The sequence below is a fragment of the Centruroides sculpturatus genome, unplaced genomic scaffold (genome assembly GCF_000671375.1).
Source record: "Centruroides sculpturatus isolate CEXI.00-Female unplaced genomic scaffold, Cexi_2.0 scaffold160, whole genome shotgun sequence".
Taxonomy (NCBI): domain Eukaryota; kingdom Metazoa; phylum Arthropoda; class Arachnida; order Scorpiones; family Buthidae; genus Centruroides; species Centruroides sculpturatus.
This window is the reverse complement of record NW_019384435.1, coordinates 835,157-861,085: the sequence shown is the minus strand read 5'-3', so window position 1 is coordinate 861,085 and position 25,929 is coordinate 835,157. Positions and strand designations below refer to the sequence as shown.

At 33.2% G+C, this 25,929-nt stretch overlaps 1 protein-coding gene across 1 annotated transcript in view; it reads right to left on the bottom strand.

The window, feature by feature from the left end:
• LOC111619921 (papilin-like) overlaps positions 1–25,929 on the bottom strand; it is a 47,234-nt gene that overhangs the window by 8,197 nt on the left and 13,108 nt on the right. The window contains exons 9-17 of the mRNA XM_023361744.1: positions 17,778–17,849; positions 17,529–17,705; positions 17,365–17,439; positions 11,751–11,813; positions 11,499–11,678; positions 11,316–11,403; positions 8,086–8,111; positions 5,877–5,936; positions 5,612–5,785 (exon numbers count right to left, since the gene is read on the bottom strand). Of these exons, the coding sequence (XP_023217512.1) occupies positions 5,612–5,785; positions 5,877–5,936; positions 8,086–8,111; positions 11,316–11,403; positions 11,499–11,678; positions 11,751–11,813; positions 17,365–17,439; positions 17,529–17,705; positions 17,778–17,849 (915 nt within the window). The remainder of the gene's footprint in view (positions 1–5,611; positions 5,786–5,876; positions 5,937–8,085; positions 8,112–11,315; positions 11,404–11,498; positions 11,679–11,750; positions 11,814–17,364; positions 17,440–17,528; positions 17,706–17,777; positions 17,850–25,929) is intronic.

Genomic DNA, 25,929 nt, shown 5'->3' with positions numbered 1-25,929 from the left:
TTGGACAATTTCAAAATCTCGGTGTTCCTAAGAAACGGCGAGAGTTCGGGTGATCGGTCGTAGCCAGGGCGGACGAGAAGGATCGCTGGACAACGCAGATGTTCGGTGTTAAGCTGCGGCGTCCTAGGTGATCGGCGGTAGCACAACACAATAGATAAAGCACAACAGTAGGCTTAATCCAGCGGAGACGCTTCTTCGACCTTGAAGTTTCGATTTTTATAGTTTTTCTCCCACTATTCGCATTTCGGATTGGTCCCTCGTCCCATTCCTCGCTTCCCGATTGGTCTCCCCTTTGTCTCCAGATGCAAGACGAAACCTTTCCGGGTCGCGGGAAAGGTCCGATTCGAGGTGTCCATCTGATACCTCTTTGTCGACTCTGCTCTGTGACTATTTATAAAACAATAACACCTGCACTCATAACTCAGACCGGTGATTACCATTTTTTTGACGTCTAAGAATTTAACGATCATTTTCCTCATTCATCTATCAAAATTTCCCCTTTTTTTGTTAGAAAAGGTTTATTTCGGACAACATTTTATAGACACGCGAGTTAATGATCTACCTATTTATGAGCGCTCGTGTTAGAGTTTGTCTTCCGCTAAGACCTTGACAGATAGTTTGACACATACTCGAACAGTTCCGAGTCTCGTTGTTTACATCTTGTGTCGCGCGAGAATTTCACGGTTTACTCGAGTTTGAACCTCGTCTGGGAACCCACATAAATGTAAGTGTGTAACTTGGATAGTTTTTCAATGTTTTCTTGTGCATTGCAAAGTTCTGATATAATAAATCACATAAGTACAATAATTTAAAACGGTTGATTATTTTTGGAAGAATCTGTATATGATGATGCCCGTGGGTTTATATTGCAGTGCTTTTAATTAAATTACTTTGAATAGTGAAGGGAATAGCATATTTTATTAAATACAATTTCAACATAAAAAAATATTAACTGATTCATGAGTAGCTTATCTGTTTTTATATTTTTAATACATAAATAAAAAATGTATGAACTTTTCTTATACATAGGGGAGACCGGGGCAACTTCGGCATGCGGGGCAAGTTTGTCAAGCGCTTTTTTTAAAAAACAAATTAAAAGGAGACTTTGGTTATAGGTTAGGCAGTTGAGTTTTATTGGTGGCTTGTTGAGTGTAGTGTTTTTATTGTTCTCCAACAAGCGTAGTTGAATTATCAAGCAAATTTTCATTTTCGTTCAATTCCATATAATATTTTTTTTCCATTTATATTGAATTGGCAGGTTTTGTTATAATTCCATGATAACGAAAGTTACTTTTCCTGTTAGAAGGATGTAACTTCAACTTATTCACGTGGCCAGATCGTGGCTTGGCATTCTGTTCTCAGGGTTGTACTTAATGTTTCGAAATCATGACTAGCGGGGTAAGATCGGCAACATAAAGCCACATTAGAAGCAAAGGATAAAAATCAAACAGATGATAAATGAAAACATGTTTGCATTTGTTATTCATGTATATATGTCTTTGAACTTGCATTTCGTTGTAATAATATTAAATGGGTGTTGGATTTGTATTTCTTTGTTTTAATAGTGAATTCCAACTTATACATTGTTAATAACATAATTTTATATACGTGCCTATCTTGCCCCATTACTGTTGCCCCTATACCAGGGGCAACTTTAATAAAAATAATTAAAATAATTACAACTTTACAAAAAGAGAGAAGTTGCCGATCTTGCCCCTATACCCGGGGCAACTTCGTCAATTTCTCTCTTCTTGTAAAGTTGTAATTATTTTAATTATTTTTATTTTCAAACTGATTTTAACCAGTTCTATAGTAAGGTAACATTCCAATAGACGACATGCAAAGCTTATTTTTCAGTTTAAAGCAGTATTTATTACACAAAATTTAAGTAAAGCTTAACATGCCGATCTTGCCCCGATCTCCCCTATGTACTTTTCACGTACATAAAAGATGATTATAAAAGAACAATGTTTAATTAAAATATATATTAAATACCTCAGTTTATTACATGTAACAAAAATATTAAAGACGTAAATCTCTTGTTTCCACAATACGTGCCTACTTAATTAATTCTTTATTTTATTAAATTTACACTTTAATATTTTGAAATGTTTCAGAATAAATTTAAGAACGTAAGGTTCAATTCTATTATTGGTTTTTATTCAAAATGAATAAAATTTGGACAACACACTCCTCTATATTTTTAATGCATTCTATATAAATGCAACCTAGAATATATTTTGATAAACAACACACAATTTCAAAAGTATAAAAACACCAAATCTTACGTAGTGGTTATTTCTACCACGAAATATGATGAAATCATTGGCTTTTGTTTACTTCTTTACGTCAAAGCAACACGTGAACGATCTGCGGTGTGGGATGCCAACCAGGAGGATTTTATCTGAAAAACTGACCATATTTACATGTTACTAACGTGAAATAAACCCGAAAAACTCCATGGTCAGGCGGGAAACCACAACAAACTACCAGTGTGCAGTAATTTTAGTCATTCGGCCACTGGTGAATCCCAAAATGGCTATTTCTTCAAACAAACCAAATTATTTTAAATGCACTTTGCCATGTATAAAACATAAACACTTATAAACTCTTCCTGACAATTTATTTGTTGTTACTGTATAACATAGACTCTGCAGCATTTTTAGACATTTATTTTCTTTACAGCCCTCTTGAGGTGTTCTCTGAAAGGACTTTCTATGAGAAATTAACCGTATTTAACTTGTAAGACATACGAAGAAAACGTACAAAACTCCATTCGCCCAGTCAGCTGGTGAGTTACGAACTCGTGACCAACTACCATCTTTTAGTTTTATTTTATCTTTAATTGTCTACTTGGACATTTTTCATGAGTAATGTCCAAGTATACAATTAAAAATACGGATTGTAAGGCAATTATAATAACCAACTTTCAGTGTTTTTCGACTCGGTCTTGGTAAACTGTCAGTTATCTGTTCACAAACCGAATCTTCTAAAAAGAAAACAGAATACCGGTGTGAAATTTATATGTTAATTGAAAAAGTAATCGCTAGCTTACTGTACTTATTTGTGGCATCGGTATTGATGCAAAAAATAAATATAACGGTGCAAACCACTTCTGTATTTCTAGCTTTTGTTATTTTATGTTTACTCGCCTTTATTTGTACTGTAACTTTTATAGCAGAGAATTACACACGTGACACATGTACTTCGCGAGAGCTAATCCTTAGGACATTTTAATGAATGGCCAGATCAACTGGCGTCCGACATATGATTCGGCTGCAAAGTGAATTTTACGCCTTTTTATTTTAAACACGGAGACGTTAAAATCGGCACTGAAGATTGCTTACGAAAGTATGTAATGAATACGATGAAGAAGACGAGTTATCGGATAATGAAAATATTATAAAGTTAAGTCTAATCGAACAAAAGGCGAAACTGATGGTTATGATTGAGGATCAAGTTAAAGAAATATTTTTCACAGAAACTAAGAATAACGATATCACTGAAAAGTAGATTAATCGAAAACCCAGAGAAAAGTAGAGAATTCCATTCAATTTAATATGATTTAAATTAATATTTCATGTTTTTTTCATAATTACGGACAATTAACGAATCAGTTTGGCAAAATTCGTTATTGTGTTATCCGAAGTTAAAATTACCCACATTTTATAGTATTGTAAAGAAGTAGTTTCGATTCTGGAGACAGTTTCAGAAAATCGACGAAGTTGATCTCCATCGATTTCTTAAATTTAAACAATTATAACAAATTTGCCTATTTATCTCAAGTTTCTAAAAAGAGAACACCTTCCGAAGAATTAATTAAGAGTTTTCCCTTTAATAGAAAGAGACAATCATTTCAAACGCAAACCATTTCCTCATCAGACTATCAGATCAAGAGCAACAAGTGAGGGTTTCCTTCTTGTATGTTGAAATTTCATGCTGGCTTATCGACCCAGATTTTTGAGTCATATAGACCTTACACAAACAATTGTACCACTGAGCATATCGTTTTGATCATCTAGGAGTAAAACTGTTTCTGGTTTCTCCGTTTTCCGTAAGTTGACTGACAACAGTATGATTTGTGATTAAAGTATTTATGCTTCTATTCTATTTATTTCTTCCTTACTTGCAAAATTGACTTCTGTATTTATTAACTTATCACTCAAATTTCTATAGTTTACAAAAATGTTTATAATAAGTGTTTAAAACTCCAAGTATGTTATGTTTTCCCGCCCTTCCAGAGATTGTTTTATATTGCTTCTAAATTGTCGTTTCTAGTTAGTTTTTAATTTAATTCTAGTTCTTATAAATATTGCGATAAATATTTCTTGTACTTATTCACGATTACAGACATTTTGTCTAATCTCTTACATCTTAAAGAATTTACAACTATAAAACTTCTTGTCCTTTATAAATAAATACATCCTTTATCCTGCTAGAAAAACAGTTTTGTAAATCTACTTTTCCAACGGATATTTTTAAAGGTTTCTAATTTTCAAGATCTACCAAGTCTAGTTTATATTAATATTATAATGATTTCTCTATCGAAGAAAAAAAAAGGTACCTCATGAAATTAAACCCGTATTTTACTGTTTCTTTCTCTAATCTCTTTTATGACATTTTACGACTTTAGATTTTCTAGAGACCTAGAGATAAATCATTACCAAAATTTATGTATGGTGATATAGGCCTATATATATAACTACTCTTTTAAATCTAAAATTTAGGCTACACTGCACAGTCATTACAAGCATGTGCAAGCTTACGTGCTTACAATTATTTCATCGTCGAAAAATTCGGGATATTTTGATATATTCATCTGGTGAAGTACAGTAGATATATTTTATGAAAAAGTAGAACCTGCCCAATATCAATCGAAAAACGGAGAAAAATATATAGAAATAGAACAGTTTCGCTTCACCTGTACACAGGAAGACAAAATTCTTGCTAGACATTGTTTATGCATGGCTGAATAAGTCCGTTTTTTTAATACAAATGAAACTTGCATTTCGTGCATTTCACAAGTAAAAAGCTTTCATCTGATTATATAAGTTATATTTTGAAATATATAATTAATTAATTGCTGTATTATTAAATGATTGAAGAAAATCCATAATACCACAGCAACTAACAGCTTAGTAACGCCATTTTAACGAAAGTAATTTTGCTCCTACTAAAACTGTACGTGGGAAATTGCAATTTCTGTAAAATATCAGTCACGGAAAAAAGAAAACTAACATAATTATGAAATTTATTAAATACTAAATACATTTAATGGAAATGTATTAAAATTGCATCTTACTGTATAATTATAATGGATCTGGGATGGATTTTAGGATTTCAATTTCTTCCTCAGGCAAATCTGCATTTTTAATTCGTTCTACTCATTACTAACGAAGAATACATTTGAATAAACAAATACACAATTATTTTAATGCAATAACGATATTCCATGTGTAAAAATTATATTTTACACGTAGTCCATTATATCAATACTTTCTCTAGGACAAGGCGGCTTTGCTGGGGGAAAAACAATATCAGCGTGAAATTTATATATTAATTTAAAAAGTAATTGCCAGCTTAATATAAAATTTGAAATTAATAAACATACTTGAAACACAAAAGTCGCAGCATTCTTGTAAAGTTTGGAAATTGTTGCTGTTTCCGTCACATCCACCATAAACGAAACGTTCGCATCTACCATTAGAAATTCTATAATAATAACTATCTATTGTTCCGGTACATGGTCCTGGATCTCGCTGAAATAGACAGTCTGTTGGTCTTTCTAAATTCAAAATTAATTCAAAATTAATGAAAATATGAATATTTTAATAGCATGAAAAGAAAATATTCTTACTTGTGGCATCGGTANTAACTATCTATTGTTCCGGTACATGGTCCTGGATCTCGCTGAAATAGACAGTCTGTTGGTCTTTCTAAATTCAAAATTAATTCAAAATTAATGAAAATATGAATATTTTAATAGCATGAAAAGAAAATATTCTTACTTGTGGCATCGGTATTGATGCAAAGAATTAATATAACGATGCAAACCACTTCTGTTTTCATAGCTTTTGATATATTATATTTACTCCCTTTTATTTATACTGCAATTTTGATAGCTGAGAATTACACACGTGACACATGCAGTTATATATTATGACATATTTATCATCATTAAATTTCGTAATAATATGGTGATATTATAAACGTCTTTCACATGTTTTAATTAAAACTCAAAATTTCAAGATATTTTATTTTTTCCAAAGTATTAATCACAAATAATTAATGCTTTGAAATATGAACGTGTCAATTAACGTTCAAGCCTGGAAATCGAATCCGGGAGAGCTAATCCTTAGGACATTTTAGTGAGGCGGCAGATCAACTGGCATCCGCCACAGAATTCGACTGCAAAGTGAAGTTTAGGCCTATTTATTTTAAAGATGGAGACGTTAAAAGCGGCACAGAAGATTGCTTACGAAAGTATGCAATGAGTACGAGAAAGAAGAAGAGTTATTGAATAATAAAAATATTATAAAGTTAAGTCTAATCGAACAAAAGGCAAAATTGATGCTAATAGTTGAGGACAAAGTTAGAGAAATACTTTTGACAGAAACTAAGGATAATGATATTACTTAGCCAGAAATAGATTAATCAAAAACACATATAAATAAATGAATAATGCACAGTAAAATGAGTAGTCTTATACCAAAAGTAGAGAATTCCGTTGAATTTAATATATGCCTGTTCCTTCATAGCTACAGACAATTAATGTAACAGTTTGGCAAAATTCGTTATTATGATACCCGAAATTAAAATTACTCACATTTTATAGTATTGTGAAGAAATAGTTTCCATTCTGGAGACATTTCCAGAAAGTCGACGAAGTTGATTTTCATCGATTTCCAAAATTTAGACAGTGATAACAAATTCGCTTTTTTATCTCAAATAATGGAAAAGGGAACACGTGTGGAAGAATTTTTTAAGAGTTTTCTTTCAAATGGAAAGAGGCAATTACGAGCCCGTTTTGGTAGAGAATAATTACTTATAAAAGTATACGTTCGAGATCTTTCTCTAGTATTACAGGAAAATAATTCAATTAATGGGAATTCTTTAAGAAAACTTTATGATCAACTTGAAACAAAATTACAATCATTGGAAACGTTAGGAGTCGCTAGAGATAAGCAATGTCATAGCCACTATTTGATTAGTCTTTACCAGACGAGACACTTCGTGGTAGGGAAAGATTTCTGTCAGATCATCGTAGGTTTAGAGAAGAAACGATTCATGAAATCATTCTTGTAACCAAGTAATGTTCACAAACTCATTGTGTAGGACGATCTTGATCGTTTGTATCGTTTCAAAACAAAGTTGATGAAGTGACGATACAGTGGGCCATCAGTTTGATTCATTCGTTCCAAATGAGCTTTCTAATAATATAGGAGAAAAAAACAATTGTAAGAGAGGTAAATTATTATTCATATCTTCCGCAGCTGACTTATTTGCTTCTTCAAAAGAAGGCTTTCAGAGGATTTGTGTATTTTTTTCTGGACTTTATAAGTCAGAGAAAAGTTCAAAAAATTTCATTGTAAGAAAGACAAGGGAAAAGTTTCCCGATGATTCGAGTTTGTCCATCTGAAGAGGGAAAAGATAGAGAACTATCACCACAGAAAGACAAAGCACTTGCTAATTTAGAAAAATTAATCCAATGAATTAATCCATATATAATGTAGCGTATAGTTCTTAGTGAACCATTGACGAGACCTCCTTGCACTCATAAGTTGACTCTCAGCATGATTCTGGCATTAACTGAGATATTCAAATACTTGGAGACACCAAGAGCTGAGTCATCTTTGGACGAAGGCAGGGCAATATCTGGAGTGTTTTCAGATGTTACTTGCAGTCAACAGAGCACCCTGTTGACTGCAAGTAGTTTTCTTTGCTTTGTTTAACTCGCTCATTTGTTGGATATAGCTACTGATCAAGTTCATCTCTGGATAAATAGGCTCGATAAATAGACGCTGCCACGAAGAACGTAGCCTCAGTCAGCTCATTTTGATTTCTAATACTGAAGAAAAACGCGACCTTCGTTTTGACCCCTATCTCCAGTCCTACAAAAATGAATCATTTTTGAGAGTTAAAATTTTAACCACTTCATTCTTGAGATATGATGAGTCGTCCTAAAAAATTTCATCAAGATCGAAAAACTCATTGTAGAGTTATAATGTTGACAAGGGATGCATGAAGTCTAGTCGTCGCTCAGCTTCGCCTCGCTCCGACAATTACATCATTTTGAATAGTGAAGGAAATAGCATTTTTTTATTAAATACAATTTCTACATGGAAAAATATTAATTGATTAGTGAGTACCTTTATATTTTTATATTTTTAATATAAATATAAAATGTATGCACTTTTCATATAGGCCTACATATAGGTTGATGTGAAATTCGAATTATTATCTAATTTCCTACATGAATTAATCCAGTGCCCAAAGAAACTATTGAGTTCGTGGGAATTTTATAACCCTTCCTATCCAAAAACATACACTGCTGGCCATTAAAATTGCAACACCAGGAAGGAATGATCGTATGAACGTCAAAATCATATGAAAGGAAGAAGAAGTTGGGCTATGCAACTGATTAATATTTCAGTGCATTTAGACAATGCAGGAGGGACAAACGACATCTGAAGCACTGTATAAAAGAAAAGTTGTGCAGTGGATTTCTCATTCGGAAATCGCTTTGTAAGGTGGGAGTATCATCAGAATATTGTGTTATACCTCGAATAACAAGAAATGCTTATCAGCAAGTGTTGGAATTCGATAGAGGCAGGATCATTGCCTATTGAGAGTGTGGATTATCGTTCCATGATATTGCCACTCGTCGAAATCCAACCACTGCCATGCGAATATGGAATCGATGAGTTGCTGAGGGTCTTACTGAACAGCATGCAGGATCTCAACACTCTCCCATGACTAACGTCCGAGAGGACAGACATATTGTGAAGTCGGCTGTGCAAAACCGTACAACCACATCACGGACCATTAGTCAGGAAATGAGCTTGTTTGCAGTACATTCAGTATCATCTCGTACAGTGCGACAATGTTTGCAGCAGCATGGACTGTCAGCACGGCGACCATTACTTCGGCTTCCCTTGACAATGCAGCATAGAGAGAAATGGCGACTCTGGTGTGCCGAACGACAAAGCTGGATATAGGAGTGGCACAATGTCGTCTTTTCAGACGAGTCCTGGTTCTGCGTGCAGCATTCTGATGGCCGTATACGTGTCTGAACGTTCCGAGCAGACCGCTTGTCTCCTGCTTGCATTTGATATTGGCTTAGGGGCCCTGCACCTGGTGTGATGATATGGGCAGCCATTCGGTACACGACACACACATCTCTAGTTCGGATCGATGGTAATTTGAACGCAGATCGGTACATTTCTGACATCTAACATCCAGTGGTTGTGCCCTATCTTCGAGGCCTGCAAAATGCCATCTTCCAACAAGATAATGCAAGACCTCATGTTGCACATCGTGTTCTGTCCTTCCTCGATACAGAGGATATTCAATTGTTTCCCTGGCCTGCACGGTCTCCAGATCTCTCACCAATTGAAAACATCTGGTCATGGATTGCTGAGAGACTGGCCCGCCTCCTCTCTCCTGCTAATACAGTTGATGAAGTATGGCATAGACTTGAAGCGGCATGGAATGAGTTGCCCGTTTCTGTCATCCAAGCCCAGTTCGACTCCATGTTTATACGGATAAGGGCCGTTTTAGCCGCCGGGGGTGGCAACTGTGTCTACTAATTTTGCACCCCTGTAAACCCCCAAACTGCTTGCAAATTTAATCATTTTGTCTTTATGTCATACTGTTTATGTACAATAAATATCGTTTTTTTTATTTGCTTTCCTTCTTGGTGTTGCAATTTTAATGGCCAGCAGTGTACATTCTCACGCTGTAACAGTGTAAAGTTTACATTTACAGACCGAATTCGTCATTTGTTTTCATCCCGACAAGAACTTTAACCTTTAACAATCGGTCTCGTGATATGTCTTCCCACTATGAAGTTATAAAAGCTGCTCCTCCCCCCATCAGGGGAGTCGCTGGCCGTTCGTCAGAAGAGACAAAGCATCGAGATCGGATATTGTTCTACTCCACCGACGGACCTTACTACCCCGTAAAGCCTAACGAGAGTACCTTGTGCCACAACCCGGGACCATTATTTTGAGACGATATTACAGGAGGATATCCCTTTGAGATTTTTCCATTCAGTATTGTAAACTCTCTCTCTCTCGGCCCTCCGCGCATTTGAAGGATAGAGTGTAGAAAGAAATTTAGCGGAGTTATTTTGTTACAAATGGTGTCTTTACTCGACTGATGATAATAAAAACAACAATGTTTTATTTATTAAACGTTTTAATAAATATTATAATTGCAGTTTTTTTTACTCTTTTTGCCCTGTGGGCACTAAGAGGGCCCCTTATAGCTGGCCCATTATGAGTTCGGCCAGGCCCACAATGGCGCGACCGGGTGGTGAGAGACGGGACCCGACATATTCAAACGGATCACCCCGAAAAATTCCTGGGGATTCCTCGACTCGTCCTGATTCGATCCCGAGTCTCCCAGAGCGGTAGGCTGCCACTTTGACCGCACGGCCATCCGGTCTTATAATTGCTGTTAATGACAGTTACTTCAGCTCTCTTCTAGCTTTAGTTTATAAAATAATTTATGTAAATATAATTTGTTAAATATTTTATTTAAAATATTTGTTAAATACCTCAGTTGATTAAATGTAATAGAAATATTAATGGCGTAAATCTCTTGTTTCCACAATACGTGCCTATTTAATTAATTCTTTATTTTAGTAAATTTAGACTTTAAAATCTGAAATGCTTCACCAGAAATCAAATAATATAAAGTTCAAATCTACTATTCATTTTCATTGAAAATCAATAAAATTTGGAATAAACACCCCATATAGGCCTATTTTTTTAGCCATTCGACAGTGGTTGGTTTCTAAATGGCCGATTTTTCAAACAAACCAGATTATTTTAAATATATTTCGCCACGTATAAAACATAAACACTTCCTGACACTTTATTAGTCGTTACTGTATAACATGGACTAGGCAGCATTTTTACACATTTATTCCCTTTATAGATGAGAACACATAGACACGAAGTAGCGGTGCTCCCGGAAGGATTATTTTTAATGAGAAACCGACTTTATTTAAGGAGTAAAACACACGAAGAAGACGAACAAAACTCCATGCGCTCAGTCAGCAGGTGAAGTTCGATCCCGTAACCAACTACCACCTTTCAGTGCTGTTTCCACTCGGTCTTGGTGGACTGTCTATCAATTCCTGTATATCTTTTTGGATTTGTTCACATTCCAAATTTACTGGGAGGAGAAAACAAAAAACTAGCGTTAAATTCATATATTAATTTAAAAAGTAATTGTCAACTTAATATACAATTTCAAATCGCTGAACTTACTTGCAGAACAACGATCGCAGCATTCCTGTAAAGATTCGAAATTGTTGCCGTTTCCTAGACATCCACCATAACGAAAAAGTTCGCACTTACGAGTAGAAATATTATGATAATAACTAAACCTTGTATGGCTACACGGTCTTTCATCTGGCTGAAGATGACAGTTTATTGGTACTTTATTTCCTAAATTCAAAATTAATTCAAAATTCATAAAAATATTAATATTTTAATCGCACAAAAAGAAAAGGTTCTTACCAAAGGCATCGGTATAAATGCAAAGAATTAATATAACGACGCAAATCACTTCTGTATTCATAGCTTTTGATATTTTATATTTATTCGCCTTTATTTATATTGTGATTTTTATAGGTGAGAATTACACACGTGACGCATGCAGTTATATATTATGACACATTTGTCATCATTAAATTTCGTAATAATACCGCGATATTATAAACACCTTTGACATGTTTTAATTAAAACGCAAAGAATAGAAATTTATTCTAAAATAATATAAGAAAAATTCCATTTATTTCAAAGCATTAATCATACAGGTGTCGATTAAAGTGCAAGCTTGGAAATAGAATCCGGGAGAGCTATTCCTCAGATTTTTTATGGGTAACCAGATCAACTGGCGTATGCCACAGGATTCGGCTGTAAAGTGAACTTTACGCCTATTTATTTTAAACATGGAGACGTTAAAAGCGGCACAGAAGATTGCATACAAAAGTATGCAATGAGTACGAGAAAGAAAACGAGTTATCGGATAATGAAAATATTATAAAATTAAGTTTAATCGAAGAAAAGGCGAAATTGATGCTAATAGTTGAGGAATAAGTTAGAGTTGTTCCTTGATAGTCCGACGTTTTGTAATCCGACATCCTCAGTAGTCTGACGCACCTCCCGTCGAGGTCACCGTAGTCCCTGTTCCCGTTACGTGTCTGCTTGCACGGAAGCATGTCGCGACATGAATCTCTCCACCCAATTCTTACACGATGACACACCTTTCGTGTGTTTTTCGTTAGCAGTTCTATTCTAACAGTTGGAGTTGGGAACATTGTAGGCTACTGCTAGCAAAACAATGCCAAACATGTAATCACTTTTGGTACTCCGGACACTTTTGGTAATCCTACACCCTTTGGTTCCATAGTTGACGGATTATCAAGGGAGAACTGTACTTTTAAAAAAACTAAGGATGATGATATCACTGAATGAAAAATGTATAAATCCGACACACATATCGATAAATGAATTATGCACAGTAAAAATGAGTAGTCTTAAAGCAAAAGTTGAGAATTCCGTTCAATTTAATATTCCTGTTCCTTCATAGCCACAGACAATTAACAAACCAATTTCATAAAATTCGTTATTATGATATCCGAAGTTAAAATTACTTACATTTGATGGTATTATGAAGAAATGATTTGGATTCTGGGGAGAGTTCGAGAATATCGAAAGATATCGATATTCTAATCGTAGGTTTAGAGAAGAAACGACTCAAGAAGATCATTTTTGTAACCAAATAATGTCCACAAACTCATTGCGTAGAAAGATCTTGATCGTTTGTATCGTTTCAAAATGAAGTTGATGATGTGACGACACACTTGGCCGTCAAAGCGTTTGATACATTATTATCAGGAGACATATAGATGAATACATATATGAATTATCGATACACACTATAACGTTTATGATGATAAAGTTATACGGGGTCTACTTTAAATTGCTGTAATTATGTTAATTATTATCTAAGAAGTATGCGATTGTATACCAATAGATGAGTAATGGTCCGAATTTCATCTCTCATCTGCATTCAAGCGTATTGTTGTCTAATATATATATAAAAAGCGCCGTAAACAAAAATGGCGAATCCAGAAAAAGTGGGATTTACTCATCATTGCGCGACATGAATAATCTGTATGAACCGTGAGAGGAATGACAATGGATATGATGTAGACAGGGTAGGAAGAATTTGAGTATTGGTTAGATGTGTGCGGTGTAGGGTTTCTTTCCCCGGATCCCGGGATTCCGTTTTCCTGGGATTCCCGCCTTTTATTCCCTATGAGGAAAAATCCCTGAAAAATTTTTTCCCGAAAATTTATTTATGTATTGTGTTTGCGCATCATTGAGCAGCTGAGCACTCGCTGATAGTAAATATCACTCATCGCACTTTAGTTTCGAATTCGCATTTATAAGGAATTTGTTAAAGCTTACATTCCCATTTATATCCTATCATTTGTAACTGTAAATGTAACTGTTGTCAATTACTCGTATTTTACCACAATTTATTTTAATATAATTGATAAAATCAAACCACTGTAATATCAGAGTTGTTTGTTTGGAAACATTTTTTTTTTTTTTTTTTTAAAAACCAAGTACTATACAACAACAACAACCTGTAAAAAGTGTAAAGCTGAGATAAAGTGCAAAGATTGGTTTACTAGTGGTCTTATCAGACACCTGCATGATAAGCACAATATAAACAAGTGTTCTACTAGTGATTCTGATAATAAAAGTGAAGAACATGAATGTAGTAATAACAAGAGGAAAGCCTCTCAGCAAAATCTATCATTATTTTTAATAAAACAGAAAACTTTGCAAGAAATAGTTACAAAGTGTCTACGCTAGATGGTATAGCTATTAATTCTATTACAAAAAGTGAATATATCAGGCAATCTTTGGCAGAGAAAGGATATACTTTGCCAACAAATCCAAAATGGAAAACTCTTACATTTAATAATGGATTCAAAAACCAGATGGAACAGTCTTTTAGCTATGCTAGAACGGTATATCAAGATAAGACCATCCGTGTTGAAAGTTCTCATTGATCTCAAAGAAGATAAAAATAGTACTCTTAGCCTTGAAAAACAAGAAGTCGATGTAATTCGTGGCATCGCTAGAACTTAAAACTAGCTGTTGAAAAGCTAGGTAGAAGAAAATCTTCTCTACTTTCAGCAGAAGATTTTACCTCTTACGTTTAGAATAAACTGAAGCAATTGAACACTGCTTTTTCTAAAAAAAAGTACTTGAATATTTTGTTATCCGCATAAAAGAGAAAAGAAACGAAAAATTGATGGGACTGTTACTTTACCTCACCCGTGAAAACAAATATAAGAAGTTCGAGAGTGACAGCGCATTCCAACAATCTGACGCGATTATAATTTCATCAGCAAAACAAATGTTTGATCGCCTTTTTGGAGAATCTGCTATTTCTAAATCTAGTGAAGGTAATAAACTCAAATAACTACCGAATAAAATGAATTTAGCTGACAAGCTAAATGCATATCTTGAAGCAACCGAGTGATCATGAATACGACAAGAACAGAGAGCAATAAACAAAGAATTAAGTGCTGGAGAGCAGTTAAAAACTGAATTAGCAAAATATTAAAAAAAAAACAGACGTAAACTCTCAGCAAATTTCTCTTCTTTTGAGAGCTTTGAAAACCATTTTACCCACTTCAATAGAGTCTGAAAAGGAGTTTTCAGCTTCAGGTCTTTTTGTAAACAGATTGAAAACTAGATTAAGTGATCAAAGTATCGATCATTTTTGTTTTTGAAGTCTTATTATGAAAATTTTCAAGTTTGTCTTTTTTTTTTTTTTTTTTCTTGAGAAAGAGATTTTTATTTTCATAAATTTTTTAGTAATATTTTTTATGTTCAACTGAAAATAATTCTTTTTTTTTCTCATTAAATTTATGGAATAAGTATATTTTTTATTTCATATTTAGAAATAAAACAGTATTTTTTTCGTAATCATTATTATGTTCATTAAAACTCTCAATGAAACGCTTTATTTTACTTTAATCTTATAATGTAAGAGAACATAAATTAATTGATCATAACGCGTCGGTATGGGTGAGATTGGCCCTACAATTTTAGTTATTTACTAGAAAATAAATTAAATTATTCAAATTTATGATATTCCTGTATGATATTTTTTATTCATACGAAATTACGTACGTAAACGTGAGTATGAAACTTGGTTAGTTTTCCGATGCTTTCATGTACACTGCAAAATTCTCATATAATAATTCACATAACTACAACAATTAATTTAAAATGGTAGATTCTCTTTGGAAGAACCTGTATATGATGATGCCTGTGTGTTTATATTACAGTGCTTTTAATTAAAACACTTTGAATAGTGAAGGGAATAGCATATTTTATTAAATACAATTTCAACATAAAAAAATATTAACTGATTCATGAGTAACTTATCTGTTTTTATATTTTTAATACATAAATAAAAAATGTATGAACTTTTCTTATACATAGGGGAGACCGGGGCAACTTCGGCATGCGGGGCAAGTTTGTCAAGCGCTTTTTTTAAAAAACAAATTAAAAGGAGACTTTGGTTATAGGTTAGGCAGTTGAGTTTTATTGGTGGCTTGTTGAGTGTAGTGTTTTTATTGTTCTCCAACAAGCGTAGTTGAATTATCAAGCAAATTTTCATTTTCGTTCAATTCCATATAATATTTTTTTTCCATTTATATTGAATTGGCAGGTTTTGTTATAATTCCATGATAACGAAAGTTACTTTTCCTGTTAGAAGGATGTAACTTCAACTTATTCACGTGGCCAGATCGTGGCTTGGCATTCTGTTCTCAGGGTTGTACTTAATGTTTCGAAATCATGACTAGCGGGGTAAGATCGGCAACATAAAGCCACATTAGAAGCAAAGGATAAAAATCAAACAGATGATAAATGAAAACATGTTTGCATTTGTTATTCATGTATATATGTCTTTGAACTTGCATTTCGTTGTAATAATATTAAATGGGTGTTGGATTTGTATTTCTTTGTTTTAATAGTGAATTCCAACTTATACATTGTTAATAACATAATTTAATATACGTGCCTATCTTGCCCTGGTCTCCTCTATAAGATGATAATAGATAGATCAACAATGTTTTATTTTTCATGGTTTTAATAAATATTATAATTGCAGTTAATGTTTAATGTAGTTACTTGAGCTGTTATCAAGTTTTAGTTTATAAAATAAATTATATAAATATAATTTGTTAAATATTTTACTAAAAATATATGTTAAATGCCTAAGTTTCTTAAATGTAATAGAAATATTAATGGCGTAAATCTCTTGTTTTCACAATACGTGCCTACTTAACTAATTCTTTATCTTAGTAAATTTAGACTTCGATATTTTGAAATGTTTCACCACAAATCAAAGAACATAAAGTTCAATTCTACTATTCATTTTCATTGAAAATCAATAAAATTTGGAATAAACATTCCCTATATTTTTAATGCCTTCTATATAAACGCCACCTAGAATATATTTTGATAAACAATACACAATTTCAAAAGTATAAAAACAGCAAATGATATGTAATGGTTATTTTTACCACGAAATACGATAAAATGTTTGGTTTTTGTTTACCTCTTTACCTCAAAGCGCCGGGGTGGGATGCCTCCCAAGAGGACTTTACATTAAAAATTGACCCTACTTATATGTTAGTAACGTTAAGGAAACCCATAAAATTCCATGATCAGGAGCGAGCGCACGACAAACCAACAGTGTGCAGTAATTTTAGCCATTCGGCCACTAGTTGGCCCCAAAATGGCCGATTCTTCAAACAAACCAGATTATTTTAAACATACTTGGCATGAATAAAATATAAACACTTCCTGACACTTTATTAGTCGTTACTGAATAACATGAACTCGGAAGAATTTTTAGACATTTATTTCCTTTACACATAGACACGAAGTAGGAGTACTATCCAAAGGACTTTCTATGAGAATTTGATCCTATTTAACGAACAAAACACATAAAGAAGACAGACAAAACTGCATCCGCCTAGTCCTTTGGTGAAGTTCGAACCCGTGACCAACTACCAGATTTCAATGCTTTTTCCACTCGGTTTTGGTTGACGGTCGATCATGTCCTGTATATATTTTTTGGTTTGTTTACAATCCAAATTTGCTGGGGGAAACAATATTAGTGTGAAATTTACATATTAATTTAAAACGTAATTACCAGCTTAATATAGAATATCGAATAGCTGAACTTACTTGCAGAACACTCATCGCAACATTCCTGTAAAGTTTCGAAATTGTTGCCGTTTCCGAAACATCCACCATAACCGAAAAGTTCGCATTTGTCAGTAGAAATATTATAATAATAACGAAGCAGGTATGCGAGACATCCTGAATCTGGCTGAAGATGACACTTTATTGGTATATTATATCCTAAATTGAAAATTAATTCAAAATTGATGAAAATATGAATATTTTAATCTTACGAAAAGAAAAGGTTCTTACTTGTGGCATCGGTATTGATGCAAAGAATTAATATAACGATGCAAACCACTTCTGTATTCATAGCATTTGATATTTTATATATTTACTCGGCTTTATTTATACTGCGATTTTTATAGCTGAGAATTCCACACGTGACACATGCAGTTATATATATATATAAATGTATATATATTTTTTATAACACATTTATCATCATTAAATTTCGTAATAATACCGCGATATTATAAACACCTTTGACATGTTTTAATTAAAACTCAANATTAATTAATAGAAATATTATAAAGTTAAGTCTAACCGATGAAAATTCGAAATTCGTGCTAATAGTTGATGACAAAATTAAAGAAATACTTTTGACAGAAACAACGAATAATGATATTACTGAGCCAGAAATAGTTGAATCGGAAACATATATCGAAAAATGGATTATGCACAGTAAAATGAGTAGTCTTAAAGCAGTTCCGTAAGTTCCGTTTAGAATTCCGTTGAATTTAATATGCCTGTTCCTTCATAGCCACAAACAATTAACAAACCAATTTCGTAAAATTTGTTATTATGATATCCGAAGTTATAATTACCTACATTTGTTGGTATTGTGAAGAAATGGTTTGGATTCCGGGGACAGTTCTAAAAAATCGACGAAGTTGATCTCGATCGAGTTCCAAAATCTAGAGAAATTTACAGAAATTCGCTTTTTTATCTCAAGTATTGCAATAGGAAACACCTGCCAAAACATTCATTAAGAGATTGCCCTCCAATGAAAAGAAACAATTACAAGCCCGTTTTTGTAGAGAAGAATTACTTATAGAAGTATTCGTTCGAGATCATTCTCTAGGATTACAGAAAAATAATTCAATTAATGGGAATTTTTTAAGAAAACTTTACGATCAACTTGAAACAAAGTTACAAGCATTAGAAACGTAAGGAGTTGCGAGAGATAAGTATGCAGAGATGTTATAGCCACTAGTTGAGTAGTCGTTACCAGACGAGACACTTCTTGGTTGGGACAGATTTCGATATTCTAATCGTAAGTTTAGAGAACAAATGACTGAAGAAGATCATTCTTGTAACCAAGTAATGTCAACAAACTCATTGCGTAGAAAGATCTTGATCGTTTGTATTGTTTCAAAATGAAGTTGTTGATGCGACGAAACAGTTGGTCGTCAAAGCGTTTGATACATTATTATCAGGAAACATATTGATGAATATATATATATGAATTATCGATACACACTATAACGTTTATGATGATAAAGTTATACGGGGTCTACTTTAAATTGCTGTAATTACGTTAATTATTATCTGAGAAGTATGCGATTGTATTCCAAGAGATGAGTAACGGTGCGAATTTCATGTCTCATCCGCATTCAAACGTATTGTTGTCTAATATATATATATATAAGAAGTGACGTAAACAAAAATGGCGAATCCACAAAAAGTGGGATTTACTCATTGCGCGATAGAATAGATAGATGAATAATCTGTAGGAACCGTGACAGGAATGACAATGGATATGACATAGAGAGTGTAGGAAGAATTTACGTATTGGTTAGATGTGTGCTGTGTTATATATGGTATACATATTTTGAAATTGTATTGGTAAATATAATATAATATAATGATAAATGCAATGGTAAATGTAAGTGTGAAACTTAGATAGTTTTCCAATGTTTTTATGTACTGTACACTGCAATGTTTTCATATAATATTATTTTTTTGTGGAAGAATCTGTATATGATGATGCATGTGGATTTATATTACAGTGCTTTTAATTAGATGTTTTTGAATAGTGAAGGGAATAGCATTTTTCATCAAATACAATTTATACCTGGAAAAATGTTAACTGATTCTTCAGTAGTTTTATCTTTTTATTTTTTTTTAATACGTAAGTATAAGATGTATGCACTTTTCATATACATATAGGATGATAATAAAACAACAAAGTTTTATTTATTAAAGGTTTTAATAAATATTATAATTGCAGTTAATGTAGTTACTTCAGCTGTCTTCTATTTATAGTTTATAAAATAAATTATATAAATATAATTTGTTAAATACTTCAGTTTATTACATGTAACAGAATATTAAAGACGTAAATCTCTTGTTTTCACAATACGTGCCTACTTAATTAATTCTGTATCTTAGTAACTTTATACTTTAATATTTTGAAAAGTTACACCAGAAATCAAAGAATATAAACTTCAATTTTACTATTCGTTTTCATTCAAAATCAATAAAATTTGGATAAAATACTTTCTTATATTTTTGATGAATTCTATACGAATACAACCTAGAATATATTTTGATAAACAATACACAATTTCAAAAGCATAAAAGCAGCATATCATATGTAGTGGTTATTTTTACCACGAAATACGATGAAATGTTTGGTTTTAATAAATATTTAGTAGTACTACTAAATATTGCTACTAAATATTAAATATATAGACTGGTCATATATTTATGAAATTATTTATTGCAGTTTAATTACTTATTCATTAGTAGTATTCTAGTTATTAGTAATTCACTTTATTTATTCAAAAATTAGTTTCACGAGTATATACTAAGTCATGATGGAAGAATTTAGTTGTTCTCTAGTTAAAAGACATTCGAACGACGAAGAGGAAGATGTTGGTCTCTCCCAAATTTTTTCTGTTAAAAACGTAATCATTAAATACATGGAAGAATATGCTAGCTCCAAATTAGGATCGAAAATCCATGTCCAATTTATAACAGAAAGTCTCGAAAAAATAGTAGAAATATATAAAGATAATAGAATAAAAATTGACGGCCGAATAAACGAAATCAATAATAAAATAGATAAATTACTGAGTAATACCGAAAAGAATGAACAGGTTATAACATATGCAGACAAAGTAAAGGAAGGGAAACAGCATCAAAAAGACGGTAAGGCGGTAGTAATAATAAACCATAAAGATAATAATGTTGAATCAGAGAAAATTAAGAATAAGGTAAAGAATATTATAGACCCTGTTAAAATTGGGGTTGGAATAAAAAATGTCCGCAAATTACGAAATAAGGCAATTCTAGTAGAAGTAGAAAATATTAATCAAAGCGAAAGACTGATAAAAGAAATAGATAAAAGAGAAGATTTGGTTGCTAGAAAACCAAAAAGGATAATGCCTAAAATATGTATCAGGTCAGTCCATAAGTTCGTGCGCATTTTTTATCTACAAAAAAAAGCAACAAAAAATTTTAATTAAATCTTATTTCAATCTATAATGTATTCACCATTATTTTGTACAATATCTTGCCATCTTAATAGTAGCTTTTTAATCCCGTCTTCGTAAAATGATTTCGGTTTTGAATCATAATATTCAGAAATAGCCTTTTTTACATTGTTCTCATCCTCAAAAGTTTTCCCTTTTAAAAAATTCTGCAAACTCCGATAAAGATGATAATCACTGGAAGCAATATCTGGCAAATATGGTGGATGAGGTAAAATTTCCCAGTTGAAGCTTTTGAGTTACTCTACAGTTATTTTTGCAGCATGTGGTCTGGCGTTGTCATGTTGCAAGAGAATCTGCTTTCTGTTCACTAATGACGGTCGATTTTTTTCATTTAAACGCTCTAATTGATCACAATACATTTGAGCTGTAATTGTTTGATTAGGTTCTAACAGCTCAAAGTGAATTACACTTGACATATCCCACCAAACAGACAAAAGGATTGTTTTTGGATGCAACCAACCTTTTGCAGCCGGTTTTGGCTGGTTGTCGCGATCTGTCCATTGTCTTTTTCTCGTCACATTATTATAGAGGATCCATTTTTTTGTCTCCAGTAACCAGCCGATCAAGAAAAGGTTCGAAAGTAATGCGGGATAAAAAAGACGTGCAAATGCTTACATGTTGTTGTTGGTTAGCTATTGACAGTTCATGTGGTATCCATTTTCCTAGCTTTGAAACTTTTCCGATTTGTTGTAGATGTCTATGAACAGTTCCATGGGATGAATTTAAACGTTCCNTTGATATTCAATTCTAATCCTTGTCCAGTTACAAAGAGAGTGGATGTCAATCGTTGAAACTTAAGATAATAAAACACTGTAATAAAGAACTTATCGGTTTGCTTACGTTAAAAACGAGTGTGATTCACACCCTTCTGCAAAGGTAATAAACATTTACTATTGTGACCTTGACTTCCACCCCCATTTCTCTCCAATTACAAAGGAAGCCGATGCCAGGCAGTGAAACCTGAGAGATTTTGAACGGAAGTGAAACTAGATATGTTTTTCTTTTGCATTTTTGGATCAAATTACAATAATATAAACATAAGAAACGTTAGAAAGGAGAAAAATTACATAAATAAACGATATAATCGTATTTTCTGATGACTGTAATGCCAGATTTTTATTAAAACAACGTGATTATATTAAAAAAGCTGCGATTACGATTTTTAAGCTTAGTGCTTAACATAATCCCTCTTGAATCATTCCTATCACCCCCCCAATAAATCATTAAACGGCGCAGTCCATTTTAAACCAATGGGAGCACAGGTAGAAATGATTGACAGGTGAAATGACGTCACTTACGTGACGTGACGTCACGTCACGATGAGGAAAACCATTTTGCACTCGACAGTACATTAAAGGAATATTTTAGCATACTGCAATGCTACAAATGTTGTAAATATGGGCCCACGAATGTCGCAGCAGTGATCGCAATTACTGTACACACTGTGCTGGAGATCATAGGTTTAACGAATGCAAAAATAAAGATAACACCCCTAACTGTATAAACTGTATTAAATCAAAACAAAAAACCTTCACCCATAAAGCAATAAGCAATGAATGCCATGAAAGACAAAAGATTATTAAAAATATTACAGCAAAAATAAATTATGGAAATTGATAACTTAATAAATAACAATAAAAGAACAGAAATAGAAAATGGAAAAATAAAATGTTTGCAAATTAATCTAGGCAGAAGTATTAGTGCTGTATCACAGGTAGTGGGTGATAAACTACAACACTACGATATACTGTAATACTTGTCCAAGAACCGTATTGTCGAACAGGGGCATGCCGTGACATTTGATGATATGGAAGCTGTGTTTTTGTAACAAGCCGACTTCCAGGGGCAATCAGTCAGCGATGGTCTAGGCCCTAGACCATCGCTGATGGTCTAGGGCCTAGAATGGACCCTAGAGTCTCTAGGGTCCATTCGTATTCGTTTGTTCGATAAGCCAGTAAAAACCGTAAACTTCTCTAAATGTATCTTTAATTAATAGATTATCTAACACAATAAATAAGCAACTTCAATATAATTAACTCTGTTATATTAGATTTAATAGATTCTCTATGTCCTCTAAATGCCAATTCTCGCTTCGATAACATCTACTAATTAAAATATAATATAGAGGAGAAGGTGGTATTATGGAACACTGCGGGTATTATGGAACCACCCCATTTCGAACTAATAATAAAGACGAACTGTAGCGGAATGTGGATGAACTGAACTAGGCAGACATCCATATCAAGGGGAAAACCCGTTTTACTTTGGTTAAACGGTTGTTTATATTTAATCAGCAAATTTGTTTTTTTCAAAATTGGCAAGTTTTGAATGCTAAGTGAATTTAATTATTTTTAAAATATAAATCGCGTAGTTGTAGGTTCACTGGTGCATGTATTCCGTTCCATAGACTTAGGGGGTACATATTAATCTGTGTGATGTTCACGTTTTTTTAAATTTTGGTCTTCACAGACATAAGTTAATTCAAAATGGCGATGCGTGAAATACGGACCCCATTGATGCTTTTACAGTAATATGGAACTCAACTCCTCCGAACTTTCTATTTTCAAGCAGACATTCCTCCAGAGCAATTTATGAAAAAGACACTAGGTAGAAAGCCAATTCTTCCTGAGAATATCGAAAAAGAGCTGCTAGAATATATATTGTTAATGGAGGTCATATTTTTCTATTATAAGAACATTTTTGCGATAAAATACATTGGAGTAAATAATTTTGTAATTATTTAAAATTTTTTGTACTTTCCTATTTGTTTTTGGCTACATTAAAGCATTTTTTTGAAAATATACAGTAAGGTTCCATATTACCACCCGATTTTCTGTAAGCCTACTTTCGGACTATTTGTACAAAAGCCTTCAAAAACCATACTTATAATTATACTAGCGAAAAATCCAATTAGGAACATTTAGTTTAATAGTTACCAGTACTTTTCGCACAAAAAATGTGAATGTAGTTATGATACCTTGTTCACAATTAACTAAAATGTAATTGGGGTTCCATAATACCACCTTTTCCTCTATCTATTAGCCATAACTATCTCGTTATAATTTTCAATTATTTATTTTATATTGTGTACTAATGTTAAATTCTATTCTATTTTGATTTCAAAATTGCTTCAATTTTACGAAAGGTTCGATGAGAGCTTTAGAATTTTCGTGTCTTTTGCCAGCTTTACTCAAATTATTTAAATCGTCAAAGCCAATCTCATTCTACACACTAATTTTTATTTCAAAATAGTAGGCAAGGCCAGCAAAACAATTTTTGCATCCACAAAGCCATTTTATATCTTCATAAATTTTATCGTGAAAATGTCGAACAAATTTTCTTGTTGACGTATTTTTATTTAATTTAGGCATTGGTCTTTTTCTTTTAATAATGTTTTCTTTTTCATTATATGATCTCGGGCCAAAACTTTTTGAACAGTGGCGTGCCGTCATTAGAAGCGGTGGAAGCGCCGCTTCCCTCGTATTTCCTAAAAAATAAATAAATATTAATTTTAATTATATGATCGCATTATGTATCTTATTACGAATTTCTATACTACACGTGAAAAAATATTGCTTTTGTATATTCGAATATTAGTGGCGGAGTGGAATCTCTGAACTTTTCAGATTCCAAAAAGCCAGATTTGCGCATGCGCTTTACAGAGCACCAACCTCACCCGGATTAGCCGGTGGAAGCCTACGACCTTGGGCAGAAGCTGCACACATATAACGATTCCAATTCTATCAAGGACCGGTTCTCGGCTGTTAGCCGCCCGCCTACTAAATATTTCGATTACGTGAATAACGAGTAGATTTATAACTTAACTCAACCGATAAGAATTTACTGGTATGTTTTTACAATAGTTCCGTATATTTGACAGCAGTTTTAAAAAATCCATTAAAATATCTGATATTTTTATTCCGCTCTCCGATTTTATATTACTCACGGATTTCGATGTTAAACCAGTGATATTACGATTTCGTACATCCCATTTTTAAGGGGATGTAGAAAAAAACGTGTACAATTCTTGTATAATGTTAAAAAATTAACCATTACTTCGACAGCGTCATTTACAACTACATTTAATGAACAAGAGAGATGCACCAGGTACAGAAAAAGTTCTAGAATTTTCTTAAATTTACGATTTATGTATCGGTTTGTCATAAAAATTTGTCTTTTCATTTTTTTCCCGAGACTACAAATATTCGAGTACAAAGTAACTGGTTTCGACTTATTTCTACTTAAGAAGTAGTTAAATAATTAAGAGATTAGGAAATTGAGGGGCATAAATAAAACCCTGCTGAAAGAGCCGGAATAGTACTTAAACGAAAGCGTAACCGAACCAATCTGTAGCCGAGTACAGTGGGTACTGATTTCTTCGAAATACTGTATTAGATGTAATAAAGACAGAAATTTTTCCAGTTCGACGAGAGTGACCGAAAAGTTGTAAATTTTGGAAATTTCCGTGGACAACACTTGGCCCTAAAACGAATTAGTTAAAAAACAAAAGACAAACAATCTATTAAGTTTAAAATATTTAGACTTTTACAGCTATGGTGAGAAACGTTTAAAATTTACAAGAACCCTGTCGCGTCTTTTGAGGTATATTAGTGATGCGACAAAAAAAGCATTTGACATTGCCAAATCCCGAGGTTATCGGCACCCTCGGGATTTGGCAGCCCGCGTGCATGTACGCACCGCACACCTAGCAGGACCGTCTCTGATTTTACTCGTAGGGAGCCAGAGCCGGCCCTACCATAGGGCGAACGGAGCAGCCGCTCCAGGCGCTAGGGGCAGCCGCTCCAGGCTTTCTTTACCACCGGCGCCCTAGGGGGGCGCCTCAGTGGTAAAGAAAATTAAAGGGTATAAATTAATGGCAACCAAGGGGGCGCCATAATAGGATC